Genomic DNA, 9,198 nt, shown 5'->3' with positions numbered 1-9,198 from the left:
AAATACATAACAATTTTGTTAAAAAATGCAATATGTTTGTTTTAAACGCAATGCTTCCATTATTCTAAAAAGATAAATAAATAAGTATCATAACTTGTTTTTCCTCTGGGTCTCAGGAGGACACCATGTTTCCACAGTAAGCCTATGAGCCATCACATACCACCTAAAGTCCCTGTGCTGCATGATAAAACAAGTAAACAGTTAGTGAGAGGAAAACGACAAAATCTAGTTGCAACAAGTTAAGACTACATTAGGTCAGACGGATACAGGGAGGAGATGGCCTATACAGGACTAAACAGCATCTCTGAAACTTTAATGTCTCCCAACCTGCTAACGGAAAAGAGAAAATCGCTTCAGTTTCCTCGATCAAGATCAAAGTGAAACTAAAGGTAAAACGTTGTTCTTGCAGTTGATTTTAAACGAAACTTCAGACCAAAACCACTTCGGATGTTATCAGTTTGTTCTTTTTATTGTTTCAGCTGCAGTCTCAGTGCTGTTAATACTTTTGAGTGTAAAGATTAAATATATTTAAAAAAAAAACATTCAAATATAGTCAACATATAAATTAGATATGGGGTCACCAAGTATAGTGTAGGTGTCCTAAATTGCATCTAAGAATCTGTATCACTGATGCTCATCAGGGAAACACAAAGGGTGCGTTTCAAAAGTATCTCCTATTCCTAACCTATTTTTTCGTTCCCTTCCTTCTCATGGTTCCTACACCTCGATGAAAACTAGGAGAACTGATAAGCCCTCAGGAAAAGAGAAGAATGGTTTGCTGAGAATATGAATCTCTCTTTAACAGTCTGACACCGGATTATAAAGGAGGGGCATAGAGGGCCAGATTTACTAATGATATATATGTCAAAGCCTTTACTTGACCAGGCTCAGGGAGGCACAGCCATGTCCCATTACTGGTTGGGGGTAAGGGGAGGGAGTGTGGAAGAGGCCTGGGAGGAGATCACTCCCAGATCTCCTCTACCATCTACCATCTGCCACTTCATCAGGAGCATCTCCAGGCATTGTAGGGAGGTCATACAGGCACATGGAGGCCACACACTAACACTACTTAGCCTCATTTTGACTTGTTTTAAGGACCTGACATCAAAGTCGAATCAGCCTGTAGTGTGTTTTTCCACTTTCATTTTGAGTGTGACTCCAAATCCAGACCTCCATGGGTTGTTAAATTTGATTTCCGTTGATAATTTTTGTGTGATTTTGTTGTCAGCACATTCAACTATGTAAAGAACAAAGTATTTAATAAGAATATTTCATTCATTCAGATCTGGGATGTCTTATTTTTCCATCCATATTCAGAAGACTGACTAAAATTTAAATAACGTGGGCAACTTTAGATGTTGTGTTCCGGCACAATGACATGAAACCAGAGATCTATAAATGACAAAAATCTACAGGGGTCACTGTGACTCAATGAAACGAATCGTTACAAACAAAACAAAACAAAAACCCACTGCTGCTTTCATCACAACGCCAACATTTCGTTTGTAAAAATTAAATACCCGCACATTTGTATGATTTGTCTAATAGCACAATTCCTTCCTTACTTTTAAGTTTTATTTAACATTCTGACTGTATTTTAGATTTTGACTGATTACATTGTTGTTATTTTGTACAGAGGCAGCATTGCAAATAAAAGCAGTGAATGTAAGTTTTTACATATATATTCACACACGTAGAACCTAAAGCTGGTGCGCCAAAATGTCATACAAGGAGGTCCTTTGAATACAACGGGGGAAGCAAGTGAATCAGAAACCCAGAGACCAAACACGTCTAACTGGAAAAAAAAGTATTCCCAGATGCAGAAAGCAATAATAAAACCTGATTTAAAAGACAAAAAAAAAGAAACTCGTTGTTCGTTGTACACCAGAATCCCACACATTCCCGCCAGTCAATTGTCCAACAACCCAAGACGAATATTCCTTGTGTGTAAAAGTTAGAGACAGGAACTCCTCTTCTGACGTGGGGACCACCCCAGCCTAGTCCCAGGAGGACGAGGGAAAAAACAAACAAACACCAATCTCACGCCTCAACAGCTGCCTGCTATTAGCTAAACTGTCCCATGTCCAGCCAGCCCACAATGGATTAAAACAACGTTATATATTTATATAATAAAACAAACAACTAGAAACATGCAATACAAATATCAGAATAAAATCATGCAAATAAAATCAAAACTACACTCACAAGCAAACACTAAAATCAGAATAAAACTAATCATACAGACACAAATAAACATATATATATATATATATATATATATATATATATATATATGAAAGAAATACAGTCTCTACATTTACAGTTACAAACTGAATCAATGTTTAATTTAATGACTGACTATGTGGACTGTCAGCAGTGAAAGCCACATTCTGCCTGGTGTCTCTCTCCCTGTTCTTCCTGCGCACATTTTCACAGCGCAAAAGATTTAAAAGATGCTTTCTCAACTTCTGCGAGAGCATACATAGCAGAGGGTTCATACAGCAGTGAGAACAGGCAAGCATTTCACAGATATGGTAGGCAACTTCTAACCGTTTCAGTACCTTACAATCTGTGTTTGTATTGAGAGACTTGATTAAAAGCATAATATGGTATGGCCCCCAGCAAATGAAGAAGACTGCAACAATACACAACAGCACAGCTACAGTCTTGTGCTTCTTTCTATTTAAACCTTGTAAAACTGTCTTGAGGATGGCAGAATAGCAAAAAATAATGATGGCAAATGGGAGAAAGAATAGCAGTGACACTTGGAGATAATGTCCAAGCTTGTCTTCAGATTCATCATAGCAATAGTTTTTAACACCCCAGCTTTCAAACTTTGCTTTTGTTGCATTAATCAGGGACGCTGAGATGCTGATGATCCAGGCAGCTATACAAGCACCAACTGCACACTTCTTTCTTATAGCACGGTTATTTTTCCAGTTTGGAAGCACCACCCTAATGAAACGGGCCACTGTCATGGCAGTCAGCAGAATGACACTGCTGTACAAACCAGCAAAGAATGCGGCAGTCAGGAATTTGCAACTAGAGTCCCCAAAGACCCAGTGGTGTAGGTGATGAACAGCCCAAAATGGAAGTGTGATGGTGAAGATCAAATCAGAGCAGGCCAGGTTCAGGATGAAAATATTTGTGATACTTTTCAGATTCTCGTAGATGAAAAGAACACATAAGAGGAGACTGTTGCATGTGATACTGATGATGAAGATCAAGATGAAGAAGGGACCAGTGATGGTGGGAACATTAATATCACAAAAGTATGCAGCATGATCGCTCACTCCATCATAAGTGGATGTGAAGTTTGCCATTTTCAATTTTCTGGAAAACATAAACACAAACCTACATTTTAAAAACGTAATTAAACACATTAACTCAACACTTTTCTGTAAACAGAAATTGTTGATTTTAGTTTAAGTTTTTGTATTTTAGGTAAATATAAAAAGTAATTATGTAGCACATTTGTAATAAAAACAAGTACTGATCAACTTACCACAAACGTCAACTGCCACGTTTTGTGCTGACTTGCACTGTGATGTGAAAGCTGTGATAGTCTTGTGATAAGTAATAGTTCCTTTCCACATTTCACTTCACACGAAGTCAGACCCAGTGGTGTAGGTGATGAACAGCCCAAAATGGAAGTGTGATGGTGAAGATCAAATCAGAGCAGGCCAGGTTCAGGATGAAAATATTTGTGATACTTTTCAGGCCCTCGTAGATGAAAAGAACACATAAGAGGAGGATGTTGCCTATGAGGCTACTGATGAAGATTAAGATGAAGAAAGTCCCGGTAAAAATTGGAAATTCAACTCTACAAATGTAATGTTCAGGATCCCTCACTCCATCATTAGCTGTCATGTTGTTTTCCATTTTTAATTTTCTAGAAAACACGCACAGAGAACTATAATTAAACACATTAGCTTAGCAAATCTGCCTTAAATGAGAGAAACATGTACTTTAGTTTTTGTATAGTAGTAAAGCATGAAGCGTAATTAAGTACAAAATTCAGAGTATAACTAGTACTGATAAACTTACCGTAAGCATCAGTTGTCATGTCTTCTGTTGAATTTCAGTGTGACGAAAAAGCTGTGATGTTTTTGGAGATTAAAAAACAAGAAGAGACGCCGCCTTACAAAAACCATGTCATGTCCAGTCATGTCATGAAAAAACAAAATCACTTGGGCAACCTTTTTCCTTCCCCACATGCTGCAATATGAAAACAATCACCGCTTTTTTTTTTTTTTACATTTGGCCTGAACATCTAAACCAAGATACAGGTTGTGCACTGAGCGTGAGAGATGCTATAGGCTGATATAGCAGCAGTTCAACCATTTAAGCAAGGCAATAGTAAAAAAAAATTAAAAATAAGCCGAACAACAACACCCAATATATTTTCTGTTAAATTTATGCAACTTGCAAGTGCAGTTAGTATAGAAATATAACTGCAAAGACTCCAAAATGATACTGTGCATAATTTTAGGCTGTTTTCAGAGCCACTTCTGTGAAAGTCACAAACTAAGTATCAGATATCAGTCCTCTTGTTCAGGAAACTGTGGTTGCATTTAATTTAACTGTCGTAATGTGCAAGACATGCAGACTAAATATTGAATGGATAACCAATATGCAGACATGCAGAGGTAGAGTGAGGTAAATTTTAAAGCAAGCTATTAATTTCCAGCCTGTTGAAATCCAAAAAGGCAAAAGCCAAAATGGCAAAAAACACAATCCAAAAAAGTGAAACTGAAACTACAGCTACCAAAACCTAAAATTAAAGAAATACACAGACTGAAATATTTAACTACAGAAAACACACCAGAGATACCAAAAAAATGAGGCAAGTCGAACAGATTTTGAAATACAATCAGACATTCTGACATGAGAAAAAGGGGAGACAGCGACTAAATGGGTGATTATATGAGTGGAGACAGCCGAACAAGACAGCAGAAGAAGTCATGGCTGCAAAACTAGAAGCAAAAGCATAAGGAATTCATAAAGGAACATGGAAAACAGACACATGACTGGACTAAATACAAAAGACTAGACACAAGAGGAAGGGACACTCAGGTAAAAACTAAACTCTGAAGCAAATGAGAACTAGGAACAGAAATACACAAACGAATACATAAAGTAAATATAAACATTATAAACAACTCAATAACTGGGTAAACTAACAGGAGCTTCGTCAGCAACAAGCTATTTTACTTATGAAAATGTTACATTATAATATCTTAAAATGATCAAGGCTTCTTGGTAACCGTATTCCAACATGCAGATCACACGCTCTCATTAGGATGTTAATGCACGAGTGAGGTAGCATCAGTCATGGTGCTCATAGTTTATGTAAGGCAGTGACTGGAATAAGTCACAAGGTGTCGCTGTTGAACTGCATACGTATGGTAGATATATTGTGTTTATTGAGAGGTTTATGTACTGTCAATTTTGACTATTTGTCCTCTGCAGGACACCATAGCTCAGATTTCTTGTTCGCGCGGGCGCCATCTTGGTTCAGTGTTTACTGTGATTTGCAAAGGTAAGCACTGTCAGTGGTGTACTGCATTGGTTTTTTGTTTAAAAATAAGTGTTCCACTGTGTAAAATGGCGGTTTGTTAAGCATATATTGTGTTTATTGAGAGGTTTATGTACTGTCTGATGAGAGTATGAGCAGTTTGTGTGCATGTTTCATTCGGTAATATCTGCCGCAATTTCGGGCTACATTCCCGCTAGTTAGCAGAGCACCCATTCGGGCAAAGTAATGCAAGATGAAGCATTAGCTTTTCAGCTACAGTTTGCTGGTAATCCTGCTATGTTAGTTTTGTGTCATACTCATTCCTGAGACCGAGGAATTTTGTAAAGACATGATTATTTTTGCTTAATGTGTTTTTTATATATTTGTTGTTGGCTTTCACTATATGTTGATAATCACGCAGTGTTTACTGTGATTTGCAAAGGGCCAGCAGCAGAGTTGGAGTGGTGTTTGCCCCAGCATCTGAATAAACGGCGCGGTCCGAGCCACAAATTGAACGCCTGTGTCCGACTGGTCTCTCTACTGTGCACCCCAATCCAACACAAACTTACACAACGCAGAGTCCGGGGTGTAGGGAGGCCCCTGCACTGGTCGGGTTACATCTTTGGTGCCGTGACCCGGATTTGTGGCACTTCGAGACCGTAGAGAAAGCAATGCCGACACCCCCCAGCTACGCTGCCACAGTAGGAGGTGTTGCCATCTGATGGGGTACTGAACTAAGTATATAACTGCCTGTGCAGCTGTATTACTGGGACTTTCACCTCCCCAGGCATATCCTTTGAAAGTGAAATCTTGGGGTGGTTTCATTTGAGGGTTTTCTGTCGTTGAAAAAAAAAAAAAGACTCAGACTTGAATTGTAGCAAGAATGTTAAATGATGTTCCCTGTCTATAATGATAATCATTGAATACGGTTAAGCAATTGCTGCTGATTTGTGTCATTCACAACCTCTGTGCCGAAGATAGTTGTTTAACTGCACTCTGAGTTTAATGCTGTTTTTTTGTGAATTCTTTTTTGCGTTATGAGATGATAGTCGTCATACATCTGTGTTGTGTTCTATTTTACTAGAAATATATTGTACTTACTCACAGTTAAGCATACTACGGGTAGCCCACACATTTTCTGGTGCAGCTAAATTAGAGATACAGGACAGTGAAAATGATGAGAGACTATGCAGACACTCCAAAGAGGGCACAGCCTCACCTTTTGAATGAAGGGGCAACAGCTAGCGCCAGTACAGTGGACCAACAGTCATCAGTGAAGTCGAAGCTGGTCACCCAGTTCCCCAGCTTCACTGGCCAACGGTTACAGTATCACACCCCAATCAGGGACCTCACCGACTCTGGGCTGGGCACACAACAGACCCCACCACCAACCATGCTTTCACCCCAGACTGATCTTGGCGTGGCTCCAGCTCATGCCCCACCACTGCCAGCCTATGGAGGCCAAATGCAGGTGCCCTCACACCTATCTGAAATTCGCCCAAGTTCAGTGCCAGCCAATCAGACAAGCCAGTCCAACCACAGCCCTCTAACTACAGCCCCTCCAGTGTTTCAGCCAGATGTACAGATAACTATGCCCCCTGCTTTTTCCCCTCAGGCCAGTGTCCATGGGCCCACTGCTACACCGGCACCCCATGTTGCCTCATATCCCAACTACCCAGCGGTGCAAAGTACCCAGCAGCCCACCTTGAATCGAGAATTGATGCTCCATCCTCTGCCACTCCACTGAGAGTCCGACCACCTCCTGGGGCTACAACCCCAATGTCAGTGGTCACATGCTACCGGTGTGGGAAGCAAGGACATATAGCCCGGGTTTGCAGAGCAGTGCTCCCAGGGCCTGATCAGACATGGGCACACGATCCTCAGCCTGTGACCCCCATGGAGGGAAACACTTACTCAGCTCAGCCTTTAAACAGATAAAGCCCATGGTCGCTGGGGCAACCATGGGCGAGCAGCAAGTCCCCACACTGCAAGTGAACAAAGGTGACGGAGGAGAGAGCACTCCCCTAGTTGGTCCCAGGAATGAGGGGGAGGTGGAAGTCAACGGAATGAAGTGCAGGGCACTCATCGACTCTGGCTCCCAGATAACCAGTATTACGCATCAGTACTGGCGCAGCCACCCCACCCTCCATAAACAAAAACTACAGCCTTCTAAGATACCCATAGAAGGTGCAGGGGGCCAGAGTGTCACCTACCATGGTGTGCTACGCATCAACCTGAAATTGTTGGGGAGAGAGTTTAAGGGTGTGCCTGCTTTTGTTGTCACTAACACAGAGTACCGCTCCTCTGTTCCTCTGCTTGTGGGAACTAATGTCCTCCGTGCCTCCAGAAGTCACCTCCAGGCAACCTACGGCCAGCAGTTTCTTCTCCAGGTCAAGGAGACTCATCCGGAGTGGTACACCTCCCTGCTAGAGATTGGGAGCACTGAACAGTGTGATATGGATGACACAGTGGGCCCTGTTGTTTACACTGGTCGTAAGGTACACATTCAAGCAGGGAAAGAGATGGATTTAATGTGCAAAATAAAAGCTGGACCACAAAGAACGACTTATACAGCCCTAATTGAAGGCCACCCCTCCCTGCGGCTCAGCCAAGACATCCTGGTCGCCAGAGTTCTTGCTGATGTAAAGAAAGGATGTTCCCCGGTAAGAGTGATGAACCTCTCCCAGCATGCTATTACTATCAAGCCTCACACGCATCTGGCCAAGGCATCTCTGGTGGAAAGTATTGTGGACTTTTCAGACAGGGTGCGGGGCAGTCATCACATTCGCGGAGGCAGTGAAGCATGCCTGGGTATGGACCACGTTGTGGCAAGCCAGGAAGTGGATTTAAGTGGAGCAGATGTCGAAAACGAGCACCAGCGTTCCCTTCTTAAAGAGCTTGTGGAAAGGAACGTAGGTGTGTTCTCACAGCATCCCATGGATTATGGCCATACAAAGACTGTGCAACATGAAATCCCTCTGGTCGACTCTAAGCCATTTCGACTGCCTTACCGTAAGATCCCCCCATCACAGTGGCAGGATGTGAGAAGGTTGCTGACAGAAATGGAGGCAGCAGGAGTTATCAGGCCCAGCAAAAGTCCATATGCTTCACCTGTCGTGATTGTAACCAAGAAAGATGGATCACTAAGGCTGTGTATTGACTACAGGAAACTGAACTCCTGTAGCACGAGAGATGCTTTTCCTCTCCCCAGAATAGAGGAAGCCCTGGAGGCTCTAGGGCAGGCAAGATACTTCTCCACCCTTGACCTCACTTCGGGTTATTGGCAGGTAGAGGTGGCGGAGCATGACAAACACAAGACGGCATTCAGCACCCCTATGGGGCTGTTTGAAGCAAATCATATGCCCTTCGGACTGCAGAATGCTCCCTCCACCTTTCAGAGACTCATGACCTGCTGCTTTGGCGACCTGAACTTCACCCACCTCCTAATCTATCTTGATGATCTCATCATATTCTCCAAAACCTTTGATGAGCATCTGGAAAGACTGCAGCTGGTGTTCGATCGGCTTCGGGAGCATGGCTTGAAGTTAAAGCCTTCTAAATGCCAGCTAGTGAGAAAGGAGGTTCAGTATTTGGGTCACTTAGTGTCTGCTGAGGGGATCCGGACAGACCCAGAGAAGATCAGCAAGGTGAAAAACTGGGTGAGGCCCACAAATCGCAAA

At 42.1% G+C, this 9,198-nt stretch overlaps 1 protein-coding gene across 1 annotated transcript; it reads right to left on the bottom strand.

Moving 5' to 3' along the window:
* Positions 1-2,313: 2,313 nt before the first annotated feature.
* Positions 2,314-4,155, bottom strand: LOC146367806 (chemokine XC receptor 1-like). Its single transcript, XM_084913337.1, has 2 exons — positions 3,506-4,155; positions 2,314-3,333 (listed from the first exon to the last, which is right to left on the bottom strand). The coding sequence occupies exon 2, from the start codon at positions 3,321-3,323 to the stop codon at positions 2,343-2,345; it is 981 nt and encodes a 326-aa protein (XP_084769463.1). The 5' UTR covers positions 3,324-3,333; positions 3,506-4,155; the 3' UTR covers positions 2,314-2,342.
* Between the last annotated feature and the right edge of the window lie 5,043 nt (positions 4,156-9,198).

This window comes from Perissodus microlepis, chromosome 18 (assembly GCF_051167445.1).
Source record: "Perissodus microlepis isolate ML-2025 ecotype Zambia chromosome 18, ASM5116744v1, whole genome shotgun sequence".
Classification (NCBI taxonomy): Eukaryota; Metazoa; Chordata; class Actinopteri; order Cichliformes; family Cichlidae; genus Perissodus; species Perissodus microlepis.
The sequence above is the reverse complement of the archived record's forward strand: the minus strand, read 5'-3'. Positions and strand labels throughout refer to the sequence as shown.

What these genes read in the sequence shown, in the direction of transcription:
- LOC146367806 (XM_084913337.1), bottom strand. Translation starts at nt 3,323, where the DNA reads ATGGCAAACTTCACATCCACTTATGATGGAGTGAGCGATCATGCTGCA.